Below are 20,981 nucleotides of genomic sequence, written 5' to 3'. Positions count from 1 at the left end.
CTCCCAATGCTAATGCTAATCTCATTCCAAAACACCTAGAATAATGTGTAACTATCCATATCTGAGCACTCCATGGCTCAGGCAAGTTGACACATAAAATTAACCATCACAATACCATATACTGCATCATTCACACCATTATCTGAGTGATATTTCGCAATATCTGGATCTCAAACCTAACTACACATTATGTTTTTGAATCCCCTCGAGTACTATACCCACTGCTTATCTGAGATTCTGAGATTCATTTTTCCTGAAGAAGGTCCTTAGCATCTTACATTCCAAACTGGTAGCTCTCAAAGTGTGTTCCATGGGAACTAATAATGCAGATCCTCAGGCCTCGGCCCAGATCTGGTGAATCCGACACTCTGTGGTTGAGGCCCAGAAACCCTGGTTCTGTCAGGCCTTCCGTGTGTTTCTCATTCATGCTAAAGTGTAAGGACCATTGCCCTAGATGAATCTAATGTAAAGTTAAGGTTAAGGTTAAGAAACATTGTTTCTAACCACAATTTGATTTAAATCATAGCTCCATTTAGTTCTAATCCTATGACAAACACATGCACAGAGACACATACACATTTCCTGATTGTCTAAGAAATAAACTCCACATGGATGGATTTCCTTAACAAGACTCAGCCCTCTCTGTTTTCAGCTTAATCCTCTGAAAAATATGTATTGTGCTTTTAGTCATAGTCCCCAAACAGGCCAGGATTTTTCAATAATTTCATAATCCTTTCATCTTTCAGTGACCTGTTTTCATTTTGCTCTGCTTTACAAAGTTACTTACTTATAAGAACTGTTGAAAATGTCACATCTGTAACATTTTTTGCAACAACTTAGACAAATGTACAGTTTCTTTTCTTCCACAGGTAAATGTTGTGCATGCATTAAGTATAGCACTTATCACATTTCATTGTAGTATTTTTTTCACCTCTATGGGTTTAGAAATCAAGTTTAGAAATCTGGTCTAACTTATCTTGGTTCATCATAGTATTGTCAAATACTTAGTGAATGTCTTGGTATGTAGAACGTGGTTAGTAAATTGTGTTAAACACATAAATATATTTTGCTCCTACTTTCTCCACCCATCATAACAGCTTAACAACTTCATGATTCACTACACAATTTATTCATAATTTAATGCAAATATCCTATTTAACATTGTTCTATGCACTAAATGTAAAAATTTCTTTGACCTGATCAATTCACCAAAAGGAAACTCTAATCATTCATTGCTTGTATAACAGTTAAACTTCCAAAAGAGCCAAAGTTTGGGAGATTATACTTTATTGAAACTTTCAATGTGTCTGAAAGCTTCTGCTCTTTCCGGAATTTACAAGTGAAACAACAAAAAGTGCATATTGTATGCATTGCTTCAGCTGTCTTTTTCACTTTTTCTTTATAAAGATTACATACATAACAGTCCACAAACCAATGTTTGTGTTTTCTTTGTTCATTGACTCTTTTTAGTTATTTTTCTCTCAACTCTCATGCAAACATATTGAAAGACTAGAATCCACAAATTTCAAATGGAATCCAACTGTTAATGTCAGATGATAGAAATGAAATGTAGTGTTTGTGAGTGTATTCTTTACTGCCCCTTAATATGAAATTATTTTTGGTTAGCAGCTGCATCTAACAATATAAAAACCCATTACCTCAGAGTGAGTATTTTTAAGTCCCTGTAGCTTATAAACATTATTTTGTTATTGTCAATGTGCTTATTTTGATGTATGCAATTTGTCTTCCACAAATGTGATTGTATTAGCAATTTCCCTTAGCACACAAAGAGATCCTAATTGGCACTTTTTCTTAGCGCACAAAGGGAATAGCACAGAAAGAAGCCAGTATTGCCTTAACCAATAATCAAAAGTAATCAAACAAAATGCTTTTCAGAAATGTTGTTTATACATATAGGTATCAATCTATTGCCATGTAACAGATTGCTTCATAATGTAGTAATATAAAACATCAATAAACAATAGTGTCTTACACAGTTTCTTTGGGTCAGTAATAAGGAAACAGCTTACATGGGTGATTCAGGTTCAGAGATTGTCACCCAGATTTTGATTAGGGCTATAATTATTTCAAAATGTGACTAGACCTGGGGGAGACACTTCCAACATGTCTCACTTACATAGCTAGCAAGTTGGTGCTGGTTTTTGGCAACGAACTCAGTTTTTCATGTCATGGACTCCTCCATAGGACTGGTGAGTGTCTTGATTGTCATGGCAGCTGACCAACTCAGAGTGAGTTACCCGAGAATGAGTGACCTGAAGGTAACCATCTTCTTTATGACCTAGCCTCAGAAATTACACATTGTTACTTCTGCAATATTGTATTTAATATTATTAAATATGGAAAACCTTATTAGATATGGAAAGTCATTATACAAGGATATGAATACAGGCTGGAATAATTGGTGTTGTCTTGGAGGTGGCTGCCAGAATTTGTTTGAATGTTTTCACTCATATGTAAAAAAGCACACAAGGAAAAATAATTCAATATGTTCTCAAATTTAAAAGAGATTTATTGACTCATGTATCTGTAAAGTTCGTAGGTAAATTAAGCTCTGAGTTTGCTTTGATCAGGTCTCTGTCTCCAATTCTCCCTGATTTTTCATTTTCTGAATTTTTTTTAACATCTCCTTTATCCTTCATGTTACTATATTATAGTAAGAAGTAACAAACTGTATGTTAACTTGTAACATGGTAATAAGACCAGTGATGCCCAAGTTGGGTTCATGCATTCTCATTCACAACCTGGGGAGATAAATTGTCGTTTTACGTAGCCATTAAAAATATTGCTGCTTTTGGTTTTTTGGCTTTTGGTTTTTTGTTTTTGTTTTGTATTAATCTCCTTTCACTGCCTTAATAAATGTTTTTAATACATGAAATTTATCCATACATGGATAAATTATTGTGGCAAAATGAAAGGCACGTGGACACTGACTCAGCACCATCAGGCCCATATTTTTATTATTACTCATGGTTAACTCCCTTCAAACCTTTTTAGGTTCTACATAATAAGGAGCAATTTGATGAGACAATTACAATATCCACCACATTTACTTAATGTGCGAATACATTTGATGATTTGTTAATTGCGATATCCCAGTGTTAGTGTCGTATTGTAAGACAGTTAGAACAAGTTTCTTTGTTGAAAAGAAACTTCAAACCACTCAAATAATTTTATACAGCATTGCTAGATATTTATTTTCTAGGTTTCTTTTTGCTGAATTTCTAATACTTCTTCCAATTTCCTTACATGTATTGTATCAGATAACATTGCTTCTCCAAAAACTTATAAAATAAGAACAATCAGAAAAGGGTTTTCATATTCCTCTGCCATCCTATCTATCAACCTAGCTAGTGGATGTTGATATCTGTAAATATGGCTTTCTTCAGGTTCCTGAAATGCACTGTCCATGCCAAGTCTCTGGCCACTCCTTCACGTTACCTTATACTGTTCTTACTTGTTTGCTGTGAGACAATGCTCTTTCTATTTTATCTTCTTTCCTGAATTCTCATTTTTCACTGTCTAAAGCATGATCCTCCTGTCCTCAAAAACCTGCTTTATTTTCTTTCTGAAAATAAAATTAATTCATGCAAAGCAAACAAAACAAGAAAACCTGAAAACATCTCTTGATCTAATATTCTCCTCCAAGTACAACTCTGTTATCTCATTCTTTTGACTGAAAGACTCCTTGAAATAATTTACTCTGTTTACAGTTTGTACTCTTTTCTTCCATGCTCTTTTAAATCCATTCTAACAAGACTCTTGACTTCGATACTTCAGCACAATCATTTTCAACCTCCATGTCGCAGAATCCAAAGCCTAATTCTCATTCCTCTACTCAACAAAGCATCAATATTTGATACGATTAACAACTCTTTCAAGGAAAAGACTCTTTCTTTGGCTTAAGGACATAATATCCTTTGGTTAACTCCATCCTTCTTTGGCTCTTCTTTCTGCATGCTGTTTAGTTCCTCCTCACTTCTCTACTTACTGAGTTGTGGGACCCCAAGTTTTAGACTTTAAATGTATCTTGAGTTGTTGCGATGGTGATTTCATTCAGCCTCATAGATTTCATAACTCTCAAATTTTAATCTGCAGCTCCAATGTTATTTTCCCCTGCATTCCGTATTAGCCACTTTAATATCTGCTCCTGAAGGTCTCAAACTTGACATGCTGCAAGTAAATCTCTGTCAAATCCGATTTCTCCCTCAATCTTCTTCAGATGTCTTATCTGTCTTTGGAATGATGACGGTAGTCTTTAGATTGCTTATATAAACCATGCAGTCATTTTTCTCTTCTCTCTCATGTTCCACATCCAATCCACTAGAAACTTTTGTCAGCTATACCTTTAAAAACTATTTATAAGTCAACAATTTCTTATCATTTGTCTCACTTCCATTCCACTTCAACAACTTTCACCCCTTACCTGGGGTATTTTAATAGCTTTCTTTGGATGCTAACCTTAGCTTCCTTTGTGTTTGGGTCCTAACCTTAGCGTTCTTGTTATTCACCCACCTGTCATAATGTGCCTTTTAAATCATAAGTGACACTACATACTACTAAGTCAAATCAAATACTCCCAAGTAAATGAAAATATGACACTCATTATGAATGAACCAAGATACAAACCCAGGCACTCACACATATATAATTATGTTGTCAAAAGTTAAAGATAAGGAATGTTTTCTGTTTTTACCTTAGTTCTGTGTAGAGGAAATGAAAAAATAAAAATGTTAATCATCAGAAAATATGTATAAGGCACTTCTTTTTTTTTTTTTTTTTTTTGGTTTGTGCTATTTTATTAAAGAAACCAGGTTTTTTTGTTTGTTTGTTTTTTGTTTTTTTTTTTTTTACAATTTTTATGATGAAAATATTCAAGTAGAAAAAGAATAGTACAACAATAACTTATTGCTGCTGCCTTTTAAATTTTGTGATTTTGTCTTATTGGAATTATTTGAAAGTAAATCACAAATGTTATAATACTTAATCAGGAAACACCAGTCTCTTTGACTGAAGGTTCTTTGATTTTTTTTTTCCTTTTTTTTTTTTAATTCTTAACTATTGCTTCAGATCAGCTTGATGTCAACAACCAGTGATAAGCATAAATGAGGAATATTCTCAATAATTTGTGGTATTTATTATTTTAATAGAAGCAATACATTGATAAAGTTTATGTTGTTACTAAAAGTTCATTTTAAAGAAATTTGTTAGAATGATGCATTGGAAACATTTTGTCAAAGGGAAGTCTATTTAAAAAAATGACAGAAAAAAAAAATACACTGGCTACAAATTTAATGCCTCAGAATACATCACTCTTGTTAACAAGTCAAGTTTCATGGGGAGCAATTTACATAGTAAAATTACCATTTTTATGTGTAAAGCATAATGAATTTTGCAGAGGCATCTAGTCACTTTCCACAACCTTCCTCCACAAAAGTTAAATTTGAAGTGACTTCTCTTCCCTCACCTCCAAGTCCTGGTCACTACCTATAGTTTTACCTTTTTCAAATGTAATGAGAATGACAAGTAGACACTGTGGACTCCTTTGAGTCATTCTTTTCAGGAAGCTTTTGCATTAGTGAGTCAAGCTTATGAGTTACTCTTTTCAAGAAGCCACACTTGGTTAATTTATATATATTTTTTCAGTAGAGACGGGGTTTCACCATGTTGGCCAGAGTGGTCTCGAACTCCTGACCTCAGCTGATCCACCCCCACCGGCCTCCCAAAGTGCTGTGATTGCAGGTGTGAGCCACCGTGCCCAGTCTAATTTGTGTGTGTGTGTATGTGTGTACATACATTTTAACTTGTCTTGGGTAAATGGCTAAGTGTGAGACTGTTAAACAAAATACCATGTTTGAGTTTATGGAAATATGCCAAATTGCTTTCCAAACTGGCTGTACAACTTTGCATTACTATCAATAGTTGCTTCACGTCCTTCACATATGTTGCCAGGGTATTTTTCCCCTCATTCTAATAAGTATGTGGTGACAACTTATTGTTGTTTTTATTTGCATTTCACCACAGAGAAGTGAGGTTAAAAATATTTTCATGTGCAATCTGTATTTTCTTCTTTGGTGGATTTTCTATTCAGGATTTTGCAAAATTTTATAAAGTTGTTTAGATTTTTATTGTTTGATTTTGAGGTTTTAACATATGTGGACATATGAGTTAATCAGATGTACATTTTTTGAATATATTCACATATTTGTGTCTTATCTTTCCATTTTCTTAATAAATGCTATATTTAATGAGTTTTTCAAATAACATTTTCTTGAAAATTACAATTTGTTGGCTTTTTTCTTTCATGTTTTTAATATTTTGTGTTTTTTTCTAATAATTCTTTGCCAAACAAAAGATAACAAAAATTTCCTTTATTAGTTTTATATATTTAAACCTTGAGGTTTTATATTTATATTTATGGCTTCCTTTGGGCCATATTTTATATACAATGAGTGGTAAAGTTCAAGTTTAATTTTCTTTAATATGAATTTACAGTGGATCCACCATTTGTCTAAATGCTAACATTTTCCCAATTATTATGGCTAGTTTGTCCATAAACACTTCAGCATTTATGTATTTATCAATTTATTGACTCTCATTGGTACCACTGACAATGTACATACTATTACTACAGTGTTATGATTACTATTGTTTTATAATGACACAAAATCAGTGTGAATTCTCCCACATTTTTCTTCTTTCTTTTTCAAATTTTTTGAAACTGTTTAGAACAGTTTTTGTTGCATATAACTTTTAGAATCAGCTTATCAAATTATTCAACAATGTTGTATTTTTGATTCGTATTACATTGAATCTAAGTTTCACTTTGGGAGCGTGAACACCTCAATGAATGATATCGAGCATTTTATCCATGAGTAAACACAGTATGTTTTCAGTTATCTGGGTCATTTAAACATTTCTCATAGCAATATATGTAGAATTCAGCATACAAGTATTTCACATTTGTTTTCATGTTTATTCACGTTATATAAAGTAGATGTTAAAATCTTCCTTTATTTTCATTTTTATAGAAATATGTGTAAATACTGAGCTTGTATCCTGTGACACTGCTAAACTGTTTTAATAATTCTAATTTTTTTGTATATGGTATTTTCTTCATAGATAATCATTCTGGCTCTGAAAGAAGATAAATTTGGTTTTTGTGTTGCAATTTATGTAACTTTTATTTCTTTTACTATTTAACCCTAAAGATAGTGTTCAGGAGAAGTTCTGGGAGCATATATCCCTACCTTTCTGTCTATTTCAAATCCTTGGGACAAAGCACTCAGTATTCACCGATAAGAGTGATCATAGTTATAGATTTTGTTGAGGTTGAGAAAGTTCCTTCTATTTGTAACTTGCTACGTGTTCTTTATTTCTTATGTCATATTTGTTAACTTTTATTATGTGTGTATTGAATGTATGCAGTGAATTGTATTCACTGATTTTTAAATGTTAATCAACCAGTCTTCTTTTCCTAGGATATCCCTCACTTGGTCATAATGAATGTATTATCAAAGCCTGAGATAGTCCTGGGGTTCCGCTTATGTAGCTCTGTTCTCCCAGAGAGCATTCTTCACATTATCTATTTTATATTTTATATATTTTGTTCCATTTTACTATCCTTTGTGATGGCAGACAAGTTTTAATCAGTTGCTTTTTCCTGACCAAAGTGGAATTTTTTTTTTAGTTCTATTTCCAAACCAGTCAAACTTCTTATTGAAATTATGTAGTTTATTTAAATATTAAACAAAATAATGACATATATGTACATAATGGATTCAGAATTTGTGGAACGTACTTTAAGTTGAAAGTTTCCCAAGACTTGATAAAAGTGATTTGCTAAAATTATGTTGCAATTAAGAACAATTAGGCAATTATAAAATCTCAGGTAATTTTATAGAATTAGAAGTGTTGCCATGCTTAGTGTTTTGAAAGAATCTTCAAATTCTTCCCTCACTTAGAATCAATCAATTTTGGACTTCATAAATAACTTCGTAAGTAACTCAGTGTGTGTTATCTTTACAAGAATGGTGGCATTAACCCCGAGCAGCAACAAATCTGTTCTCAGAGTTATGTCCATACTCCTACATTGAGAGATTGCAGTTTGATGAATAATTATGCATTTCAATATTTTTATACAAACATTTAAAATATATATGTATCATTATTTTTATTAATTATTTTACATAGTAACTGTTTTGCTTTAATTAACATTTTCTGATGTTGATGCTCTCTATAAGGAAATTATTATTATTTTTATTTTATTATTATTATTATTTGAGACGTAGTCTCGCTGTTGCCCAGGCTGGCTGGAGTGCAGTGGTGCGATCTTGGCTCACGGCAAGCTCCATCTCCCTGGTTCACGCCATTCTCCTGCCTCAGCCTCCCGAGTAGCTGGGACTACAGGCTCCCACCACCACACCCAGCTAATTTTTTGTGTTTTCAGTAAAGACGGGGTTTCACTGTGTTAGCCAGGATGGTCTCGATCTCCTGACTTCATGATCCACCCGCCTCAGCCTCCCAAAGTGTTAGGATTACAGGCGTGAGCCACCGTGTCTGGCCAGGAAATTTTTATTATAATTAGATTGCACACCCAGAAAAAGAAAGAATAAACTTATAATCCATTTTGTTAGGAAGGTTCTAAGCAGTATTAAAAATATGATTGTAATTATAAGTGCAAAAGACAGCATAACAGTTCATCACAAGATAAATCCTGTATACTCTATAAAGATGAAAGATAGAAAAGTTCACAGGCATTATAGACAAGTAGCCTAAGATAGAGAAAACATGTTAAAACTGAATTATTACAAAAAGTGAAAAATAAATGTTATATTTGTTAGATTTTGTTATATAATTGAGTGGGCCAGTTGTGACATTTCACAAGAATAGAATACAGTTTTTCATTTACTTTTTAATCAATAAAATTTCTTACATTATCTCAATGTAATTACTTTCAAGTAGAGGTAAATTACTTTGACTTTGTAGTTCTGGTTAATGGAACAAAGTGTTCATTCCTAACAGCAAAGGCACAGCTTTAATTTTAAAGCTTCTAACTCATGTTACTCTCAGATAATAATATTAATGATATATAAGGAATTGATGGAGGATTTATAGGCAACTGAAACAAAATAATGTATCGAAAAGAGTCAAGATTCATTTTAAATAATTCACTTCAATTTAGAATTTATATGATAACTATGTAATAAATGAGAGCACTTATTGTAAACTGACAAAAGTTGAATAAATATATGGGGTAAATCTTGTGTGATGTGTTTCTAAAAGCTTTGTAATTTTTGAAATATTTCTACACATGTGTTATGCTCCTTCCTATGAAATAAGTGACCTTAAATACATAGAGTTAGTTAAATTTTCTATCACATAAAATTCACAGAATTCTTTATTTTAAAACTTTTTATGTGGATACCGTAAAGAGATATTTGAGGAGTAATTTATTATATATGATATACATCTTTCATATAAATTATAGTGAATTATTTTGAATACAATATTTGATTTTTTTACTGATATTTAAATAATATAGAAAGAAAAGAGAAAAAGAGGCATATTAGTGGCACCAGCATGTACCAGGCATTGTGAGAGTTTTACATATAAATTATTGTTTAAGTAAGTGTAATAATATTATAAAGTAGTTTATAATATGTATTAATTGATTTAGCTCACTTTTTCTACCTAAAACTTAAATATGACTTTCATATACAAGATTTTACAATGGAAAACCTACTCTCATTTCAAATCAGACAAGTACACTTAAGTGGAAATTGTTTTCATTTGAGCACCTATTTGCAAAACTTATTGTTGTATATTTATTAAAGAAGAAAATGGAAACTTATTTGTTAACAAGCAGAACTTAACCAAGCACGTTAACATGTTCCAGCATCAGTCCACAGTGAGTATTCAAAAGAATGAGCATAATTTTAAGTTATACATTTTCCTATAAGGAAATCTTTTCATAGAACTCTCAATCAGACAGACCAAAAATACAATTTATAAACCATCTTTATTCTCACGGGCATTTATGAAACTTAGATAGCAATTAATGTGGTTAAGTTCATATTCCCTGTAAATTGTTATTATAATAGTAGATAAGGCTTCTCATTTTGAGTGAATTTTCATAATGAAAGCAATAAAAGCATATTTTTAGGAAAATAATCTACAATATTACACTAACCTATTCATATATTTGACAAATATTTTAATACTAATTTTAGAATATGAATAATCACATTAGAAATCTACCAAATTCCCTAGTAGGCATATACTAATAGACATGATTTAGATTGTTTAGGTGGCACATATTTAAATAATAATGGCCTTTGGTCTAGAAGTAAATTAAACAGTTAAGTCATGATATTTAAGAAAAAAATAGTATTTGTTTTTTCCATTCAATTTCGATAAGTGGGAAATCTGGAAGAATGACATATTTTGTTGTCCTGTGTTCTCTAGAGCCCATCATAGTGTTACCCACACATCGGTCTTTCCAAAAGTAATCACTGGATAAAAGTTATCGTTTCTCAAGTTATAAAAGATCTTCTAGATATTGTAGCATACCGCTTCCACTTGCAGTGGAATAGCACTTTCTCTGTATCACTAACTCTAGAGGGGGCACTCTGATGACATGAGTCCTTATTGTATTAGCGTTGCATAAAGCACAAATGATTTTTATGTAGCATAGTTTGTGCTGGAAATTGCATTCATGTATTTTGGCTTTGTTTCTATTTTAGTATTCAGAAATTATCAAAATGTACATTCAGCTCTTTCCCAGGCTCAGTATTATAAAGTCGACATAGTTACCGTTAATTGTTTCTCAAAAACACAACTTGGCAAGTCAAATAACTCTTATTATAGGCTTACAGATTAAATAATTAAGGTACATCAATAAATTGCAAATAACTTTTTGAAGTTTTGCTCCTGAAGAGTGCTGAGAATATGATTTATATTTAAGTTTGTATGATTTCAATGTATTTTATTTCCTCTGCTGTCAAAAGAATATGAAAATTGTTTTCTAGAAACAAAGCATAAAAATACAAATTATAATAACAATAATAGAAATAGTGTTTTAAGACCTTAGAGAACTACCCAGTTTTAGCCTTAGCAAAATGTTTATAAATCCCATGAACAGGTTTACATTTTATAGGTAGAGTGATTGACATTCAAAGGATAAAATACTAACCCAAGGACACAATAAATAATATATAGAGACCCATGGGTACTTTTCAGTTCACAAATATAGAAATATCTCATATCATAAAAGACCAGAATGCTGCAAGAAGTCTGCAAGAAGACTGCAAGTGGCTATAAAGTGATAGTGAGTTTTCACCCCTAATTATCTGAAATCACAGCCACATTTTTATACATCATCCTACTTTTAGTAACAGACAGCAGTTATTGAATTTGCACCAGAAATTACTTTAAATTTACTCTAACCTTTTGGTTTTCATAACTGCTATGGTTGCCCCTGACAGGGCAGGCAGTGTCATGAGTCACGTGCTCAATAAGGTGAGATGTTTCCTACAAGACATAGAATGGTAGTAGGTATACAGACAAAATTGATTTTAGCCTGATCCCAAATGTTATGCTTTTAATCATTGTTACAGAATAGTGATTGTACGTTAGGGACGTAAAGTAATATTGAGTCATAATGGAAAGAGTCTGTTTTGAAGTAAAAGGATTCAGTTTCCTGTGCTCAAATGTGGAATGCCTGAGAACACATTCCAGTTCCAGGGGAAAGCTGCAACAAGGCAGAGGTAGGACAGTGAGAGGAGACAGCTGATAGCAGTCAGAGCGATTATGTATATGCTTTTTCATCCTTCCTTTAATTCACTAACTTGTTAATAACTTTTATTTTATCTTTATAAAAATTTCCTTCTTTTCTGTACCTCTTCCGTCTTTTATTGTTGAACTAAACAAATATTCCTGGTACAAAATTGATCAAGAATGATCAAGAACAACGCAGTAGAGTGTGTTTACTATGATTCTGTTTAGGTAGTTGACACTTCATATGTCTCCTGAGTGGCAGTGTCTAGTATTGGTTCCAAAGTTTCACAAGCAAAATAAATAAATAAATAAATAAATGAATGAAAATTTTGAAGTATTTCCTCTTTCTTATATTTTCTAGGGGAAAAATGTGTAGACTGTAATTACCTGTTTAAGTAAAAAATCAGGGATACATTTTTTTCGTTCTTTGCAAAAATTAACTTTTTACTGAAGAATTATTTTCTCTAGTTGTTTCAATACGTTGCTACTTAGATTTTCTATTTACGTTAGAGCTACTTAATATACTTTTTAAACCATCTCTTTTCTTACTATCGTGAATAACTTCTCTATAAGTATTTATTCCCTTTTTCCTAATATTGTTATATCTTTTTAACTAGTCTTATTATTGATGTATTAGTGTGTTGTTATAATTTAAATTTGAATTGTTTCAGAGAATGGCTGATACATTAGCAGATAGAAAACCAGACAGAGAGATTTAATTTGTCCATTATGTATTCTGAATTTCCAGCTTTGACTTGTAAAATAAACCAGACATTTATGTTTTTGTTATATCTCAGAATTAATAAACCCACTGAATAAACGAAAATACTTGATTTAAGATGGACTTGCAATTATTGAATATATTTTGGTATCTCCCAGTTACATGTCAATTTCATGTTGACTCTCATGCTAAATTTTGTTTTCAATTATTCTTTATTTTCCACAAGTGTGACTCAACATCACACACTACATATATCCTGCCATAAGAAAATGATCCTTTGTGTAAATAAATTTATTTTTTGTTTTCTTTGAGTTTAGGTAGATTTGAACGTTAGACTTTTTAAAGATTATGTGATTATTTTTTACTAGCTACTGTGTTTTTCTTAGATTAATGATGAAACCAATTGTTCATCCTGTAGACTCTGACAGCATACAATGAATTCTGACAACTTTCTGCCACTCAAGTTCCTGATAACATGTAATTTCCTTGATATGACAAAATATCATTTTGGCATTCATGTCATGCCATGGTGTTCATTTGCCATTTTCCTGTAAGTTAATGAGTTCTAGCAAAGAGCACCTTCATAAAGTTGTCGTTTGCCAAAAGTCCTGCTGCAGCATATGGAACCAGTGACAAGCTGCAGTATTAAAGAGATTTGTTTAAAACTGAGCCTCTAAAGTGTGCATGGAAATACTAAATACATTCCTGTGTATTTCGCAGATAATCCTGATTTGCTGAGCCATGTCACAGTGGGTATTAGAGTTCTGGATGTCAACGACAATCCACCCGAACTTGCCAGGGAATATGATATTGTTGTCTGTGAAAATTCTAAGCCTGGCCAGGTAAGTTAATTGTTTCCTTCCTCCTCATTTGAATGGAATAAATGCAAGCAGCTTTATTTTTATTATTCTTAGGCATAATCCCCCAAAGCCCACAGTGTAATTTTGTGCTCAGTGAAAATAATTTCATAAAGCTTTATTTTAAGTACCAAATAATTTTTGGAGAATCATAGCAATTGAATTTTCTTTGGATCCAAAATGTAACTCAGAAAAATGAATTCATTCATGAATGCTGCACAAATTATACCAATAAAATGATATTGACTGCTTTATGTCCAACCCTACTTTAAATGAGGAGGAAATAGCAAATGTGTTTCTCTTAATGAGGCTGATGGACTTGATTGTGTCAGAGGGATAGCTCTATTTTGGAGGATCTGCAGGAGTGACACAGGAATGATGATTGAGTGATGCTGATACTAAACGATGATTCAATGTTAAAAACATGAAGAGTATATATGTATTAATAAGGTGGTGAGAGTGAAGATGAATCTGCAACGTGGGGCAAGAGGCTGGTTGTCGTGTGGCATCTAGTTAAAGAACCAAGGCATAAGTGCGATGTGGTGCTGAGAAGAATGTATATTCTGTTGATTTGGGGTGGAGAGTTCTATAGATGTCTATTAGGTCCGCTTGGTGCAGAGATGAGTTCAATTCCTGGATATCCTTGTTAACTTTCTGTCTCGTTGATCTGTCTAATGTTGACAGTGGAGTGTTGAAGTCTCCCATTATTATTGTATGGGAGTCTAAGTCTCTTTGTAGATCTCTAAGGACTTGCTTTATGAATCTGGGTGCTCCTGTATTGGGTGCATATATATTTAGGAGAGTTAGCTCTTCCTGTTGAATTGATCCCTTTACCATTATGTAATGGCCTTCTTTGTCTCTTTTGATCTTTGATGGTTTAAAGTCTGTTTTATCAGAGACTAGGATTGCAACCCCTGTTTTTTTTTTGTTCTCCATTTGCTTGGTAGATCTTCCTCCATCCCTTTATTTTGAGCCTATGTATGTCTCTGCATGTGAGATGGGTCTCCTGAAAAATGTGGCACATATACACCATGGAATACTATGCAGCCATAAAAAAGGATGAGTTTGCGTCCTTTGTAGGGACATGGATGCAGCTGGAAACCATCATTCTTAGCAAACTATCACAAGAACAGAAAACCAAACACCGCATGTTCTCACTCATAGGTGGGAACTGAACAATGAGATCACTTGGACTCGGGAAGGGGAACATCACACACTGGGGCCTATCATGGGGAGGGGGGAGGAAGGAGGGATTGCACTGGGGAGTTATACATGATATAAACGTCATGCACATGTACCCTAGAACTTAAAGTATAATAAAAAATTAATTAATTAATTAATTAATTAATTTAAAAAAAAAGAAAGAAAATGTGGCACATATACACCATGGAATACTATGCAGCCATAAAAAAGGATGAGTTTGCGTCCTTTGTAGGGACATGGATGCAGCTGGAAACCATCATTCTTAGCAAACTATCACAAGAACAGAAAACCAAACACCGCATGTTCTCACTCATAGGTGGGAATTGAACAATGAGATCACCTGGACTCAGGAAGGGGAACATCACACACTGGGGCCTATCATAGGGAGGGGGGAGGGGGGAGGGATTGCATTGGGAGTTATACCTGATATAAATGATGAATTGATGGGTGCTGACGAGTTGATGGGTGCAGCACACCAACATGGCACAAGTATACATATGTAACAAACCTGCACGTTATGCACATGTACCCTAGAACTTAAAGTATAATAATAATAATAATAATAATAAAAAGAATTTCCTATATACAAAAAAAAAAAAGAAGAACTACAAGTAGAACTACCATTTAATCCAGCAATCCCACTACTGGGTGTCTACCCAGAGGAAGAGAAGTCATTATTCGAAAAAGGTACTTGCACACGTATGTTTATAGCAGCACAATTCACAATTGCGAAGTCGTGAAACCAACCCAAATGTCCATCAATCAACTAGTGGATAAGAAACTGTTACATGATGGAATACATATATATGTATATATATGATGGAATACTATGCAGCCATAAAAAGGAATGAATTAACAGCATTTGCAGTGACCTCGATGAAGTTGGAGACTATTATTCTAAGTGATGTAACTCAGGAATGGAAAACCAAACATCGTATGTTCTCACTGATATGTGGGAGCTAAGCTATGAGGACACAAAGGCATAAGAATGATACAATGGACTTTGGCAACTTGGGTGAAAGAGTGGGAGGGAGGTGAGGGATAAAAGACTACACATATGGTGCAATGTATACTGCTTGGGTAATGGGTGCATCAAAATCTCACAAATCACCACTAAAGAACTTATTCATGTAACCAAATAACACCTGTATCCCAAGAACTTATAGAAAAATAAAATAAAGTAACTAAAAGAAAAAAAAAAAAAGAACCAAGGCAATTTGGAAGGCTGGTTGCCTATAGCAAATAGAGCAAGTAGGAGGCTGAAAGGGGTTGTGTATTTGTTTTTCTGCTGTATAAGCAATTACACAAAACCCGCAACTTAAAACAAAAAGTATTTATTATCTCACAGTTTCTATAGGTCAGAAATTTGTGCATGGCTTAGCTGGGTCTTTGCAGAGGTCTCTCAAGACTATAATCAAGGTGTCTGCTAGGGCTGTTTTCTCGCCCGAGGCTTGGGGATCTCTTCCAAGTTCATAGGGCTGTTGGGAGCATTCAGTTTCTCTCTGATACAGACCTGAAAAAGTCAAGACTTTCCTTTATTCCTCAAGGCTGCCCATATCTCTGAGATACCACCAGCAGTTGCTTGCCATTTGGACCTCCCCAATATGTCCAGTTATTTCATCAAGCAAATAAGAGGAGCAAGCCTGCAGGCAAAACAGCCTCATATAATGTAATATAATCAAGTGAGTGACACATCAACACATTTGCCATATTCTGTTTGTCAGAACCAAGGCACAGGTCATACCCACACTGAAGGGGGAGGGATTACAGGAAGGTGTGCATTCAAAGGGTATAGGTCAAAATATACCCTTTCTGAGTCAAAAGTACTCTATTATTATCTGTAGTGAACAAGAATAAGTATCCCTTCCCAAATGATGCCAAGTCATTTTGAAACTTGTGCTGAAATTATACTCCTGAGAAGCATCCTTTTTTGTATTTGTGTATGAAGGACAATCAGTGAGGCTTGCTAAAGTAATCATTACCTATTTATTTTTAATACTGTCAGGGAAAAATATATGTATATCTGAATGGCTGGCTTTGTAACATAAAGCTTTTTTCATGTTCACTGTTGTTAAAATAAAACAAAAACTCTAGACATAATACATTTAAAAGAGTTTATTTAAGCAAAGAATGAGTAAGAAATTGGGCTGCACTCAGAATCAGAAGAAGTTTAAAGAGCTCCATCCAGCATGGTGAGCGACAGGATTTCAAAGGCTGAATGCAGAAGCCAAGTAGAGAAATTACCTGATTGGCTACAGCTAGGTGTTTGCTTTATTTGGGCCTAAAGTGACCAGTTGGCTGTCTTGTAATTGCCTGAAACCCAGCTGTTTGTTACTAAAATTATATTCCTAAATTAGGTTTCTTTTAGTTGACATAATGTGTTAGAGTTCTCTAGAGAGACAGAACTAATAGGATAGATGCATATATGAAAGGGAGTTTATTAAGGAGTGTTGACTCACACACCATCACAAGGTGAAGTCCCACAGTAGGCCGTGTGCAAGCTGAGGAGCAAGGAAGCCAGTCTGATTCCCTAAACCTCAGTATTAGGGAAACCAACAGTGCAGCTTTCAGCCTGTAGCCAAAGGACTGAGATCCCCTGGCAAACCACCAGTGTGAAGTCCAAGAATCCAAATGCTGAAGAGCACGGAGTCCGATGTTCGAGGTCAGGAAGCATCCAGCACGGGAAAAAGATGAAGGCCGGAAGACTCAGCAAGTCTGCTCTTCCATCTTCTGCCTGTTTTATTCTAGCCTGTCTGACAGCTGATTAGGTTGTGCCCACCCAGATTGAGGGTGGATCTGCCTCTCCCAGTCCACTGACTCGAATGTTAATCTCCTTTGGTAACACCCTCACAGACCCCTGAGGAACAATACTTTGCATCCTTCAGTCCAATGAAGTTGACACTCAATATTAACCATCAAACAAACCTAGGTAGCATTTTGTTACACAAAAACTAAAAATACAGTGATAGCCTCAGGCTGATATGGCCTTCTACTTAATTAATTTAACATTTCCCATGAGAAAATTATAAATATGAATAGGACAAAGTAAAGTTATATTTGAAAGCATTATATGGTTTATATAATTTATTCACTTAAAATATTATTATTTTATATGCTTAAGTATTTTACTATGCAATGATTTTTAAAACCAATAAGTAATTTTATAGTATAAATACATTATTAAATATATATCAAATTTTCTTTCAATTCTATTAAAAATAGATGCATACATCCTAACATAATGTTCTTGAAATACATTATAAAATCACAACTGATGAAAAAAATGTTAAACATTCTAATGGAAAATTTAAATTTAAGAAAATACAGTATCTCAATTGTTGGTAATAACAGCAACTTAGACATAATGAAAGAGGAAATAATGGAATTGGAAAATTTAAATTTAAGAAAATGCAGTAGCTCAATTGTTGGTAATAACAGCAACTTAGACATGGTGCAAGAGAAAATAAGGGAACTGGAAAGTAGATCAGAATAAAAAAGCCATGTTGAAGCATGAAAAGATAAAGAAAATGTAAATAAGAATATGAGAGACATATGGGACATGCAAGTCTAATATACAAGTTATTCAATTCTCAGAGGCATATGAAAGAAAGAATGGGACTGAAAAAATATTTAAGACCATTATAGTGGAAAGTTATTCCATATTGATGGAAATATTAAGTCAAACACTCAATAAACTTAAGAGAAACAAAACCACCAAGCATACTGCCTACAAAGCTAAATTTACCTCAGTGCATTAAAGTAAAACTTTAGCAAATTAGAAGCAGCAACAGAAAAAAAGATATGATACCACTATGAAAATCACAGGACCTAAGATGAGGCAAAGCATTCTTTGACTTGACACCAAAAGCATGAGTCATAAAAGGAAACAGTGATAAATTGAATGTCATCAAAATTTAAAAGTTTTGCTCTTAAAATCTGTTAAGATGATAAAAAGACAAACTATGGAGTTTCTACTTTAAGGCCTATAGTTTGTTTTTATAAAAAGGTTTCAAAACTCAAAAATAAAAACAGAAGATAAAATTCAATTTGAAAATGGGCAAAATGCAAAAACAGACATTTACTGACAAGGACATAGAAAGAGCCAACTAGCATATGCAAAGGTATTCCACATCTTTTTAAAAATTTATTTCTATTTACATTGGGTAAATAGAAATTAAAACTACAATGTGATATCACTACAGGCCTATCATAAAAGCTAAACTTTGTGGTAAATTGTGTAGAAATTAGGTTATTTCTGCATCATTGGTGAAAGTGTAAAATGGCACTACTACTCGGGAACATATTTTGACAGTTTCATAAAAAATTAAATTTGCAATTTTTTTTTTTTTTTTTTTTTTTTTGAGACGGAGTTTCGCTCTGTCACCCAGGCTGGAGTGCTGTGGCCGGATCTCAGCTCACTGCAAGCTCCGCCTCCCGGGTTCACGCCATTCTCCTGCCTCAGCCTCCCACAATTATCATAACAATCAGAACTATATTCTTGGGCATTTCCCACAGAGATATGAAATTTTATGTTTATACAACAAATGTACAAAATTATTTATAGCAGTTTTATTTATAATAAATCCAGACTGGAACCAACACAGACATCCTTCAATAGATGAACAATTAAGCAAACTGTGGTAAATTCATAGCGTGAAATACGTTTCAGCAAAGAAAAGGAATGAATAATTAATACATGCAACAACCTGGATGAATCTCTAGAAAATTGTTCTGAGTGAATAAAAGAGCCAATGTCCAAAGTTTCCATGAAGTATAATTTCATTGAAATAGCATTTTTACCATAACAAAATTATAGAAATAGAGAACAGGTTATTAGTTCCCAGAGGCTGGGTGCAAGGGTAAAGGTGAAGAGGAGTGGGTGTGGCCATAACATGGCAGCAGGAGCTATCCTTATGGTGATGGAAATGCTCATATGTTCTTCTTATCAATGTCAATATCTTGGTTGTGACATTGTTTTCCAAGATGTTACCTGTGGGAGAAAGTAGGTAAAGATATATAAGATCTCTCAGTATTATTTCTTACAATTACCTATAAATCTTCGATTACTTCAAAATAGAAGTTTTAGTTAAAAATTTTTAAAAATACCTTCAAAAGGACAATAATAAATCAGATTTTCATGAGGAAAAATTAAAGCTGGAAAACAATAAAAGGATAACACCCAAGAGCTACTAGGAAATAACTGACAGTCATATATGATTTTTCTACCAAAAGTAAAGTCAAAATATATTCCTCAAAAGTAAAGTCAAATAAAGCTCATATTTAGACAAACAAAAATGTGAACATTATTTAGCATAAGTCAGAAACACCATTAAAGCTTTTCTTGAGTAAAAACAAAAATAACTCTATTGCAAGACACATTAAAGAACAAAGCAGAACTAAATGATTAATAACTAAGCAATCAAATGAAAGGTTTCTAGGATTTAAAATATAGAGACTATACATAGTCTAAGAAATAATAAAAAAGGAAAGAGATAAGGGAAGTTAAAATATTTTAAATTCCTAACTTTTGAGGAAATTGATAATCAATTTATAAAAAAATTTATAAGTTGCAAATGTATTTTGTAATTTATAAATTAACCAATCAAATTAGTAAAAGAACATGTAACTAACAAGCTGATAGAAATTGGAATTTTAAAAAATACTTAATCCCAAAGAAGGCAAAGTTTAATGCTCTAATTCCTGATTTTAATTATGTTTATAAAATATTCATTAACATTAGAATAACTCAATTACTTGAAAAATTACTCTGTATGGTTTTCTATATGTTACAGTACAAAGATTTTTTTTTTAAAGTATTTCACACAGAATGTATGTTCAAGGATTCTAGAATGACACATTTCCAAGCTAAATGTAAATTCTAACAAAATATGAAGATTATAACTAATGTAATAGTGCCAAAATAATCCTGAAATTTGCATGAAGTTTGTAAAAGTTAGAATGACAGTTTTTCATATTTGCTGTAGAAATATAGTTTCATCTCATTAAACAAGGACAATAAAGATTTTGTTACTTAATATTTGAATGGGTAATGTTAGTGGAACTTCATAAAACAAAACATGAGACAAAAATTTATACAGAACAAGTGGAAAATACCATGAACAAATGTAAAATATATAAAGTGTGTTTCAGTGTTTATATTAAAATAAAACCACTTAAATATTCAAATTAAATGGTGCCTCTTATCAGAATAGACTTAAAAGTCAATTAGGTGTTTCTTATAAGAGGTGTATTATAAATATAAGAGAGAAAAAAATTGAAAGAAAAAATACAGGAAATTATACACACATTTCTAATGGAAACTTTATCAATATCCCTATGCAATTATACACACACATAAAAATTATCAAAGGGAAAACATCACATGTAAAAAGGCAAACTTCATT

At 32.9% G+C, this 20,981-nt stretch overlaps 1 protein-coding gene across 2 annotated transcripts in view; it reads left to right on the top strand.

Moving 5' to 3' along the window:
• Positions 1-20,981, top strand: part of CDH18 (cadherin 18) — a 780,971-nt gene that overhangs the window by 711,876 nt on the left and 48,114 nt on the right. For both annotated transcript variants that reach the window (XM_033178841.1, XM_033178840.1), the window contains exon 10: positions 13,238-13,359. In XM_033178841.1, coding sequence (XP_033034732.1) covers positions 13,238-13,359 — 122 coding nt within the window. The remainder of the gene's footprint in view (positions 1-13,237; positions 13,360-20,981) is intronic.

This window comes from Trachypithecus francoisi, unplaced genomic scaffold (assembly GCF_009764315.1).
Source record: "Trachypithecus francoisi isolate TF-2019V2 unplaced genomic scaffold, Tfra_2.0 Lachesis_group2, whole genome shotgun sequence".
NCBI classification, from domain to species: Eukaryota; Metazoa; Chordata; class Mammalia; order Primates; family Cercopithecidae; genus Trachypithecus; species Trachypithecus francoisi.
This window is presented reverse-complemented; position numbering and strand designations above follow the sequence as displayed.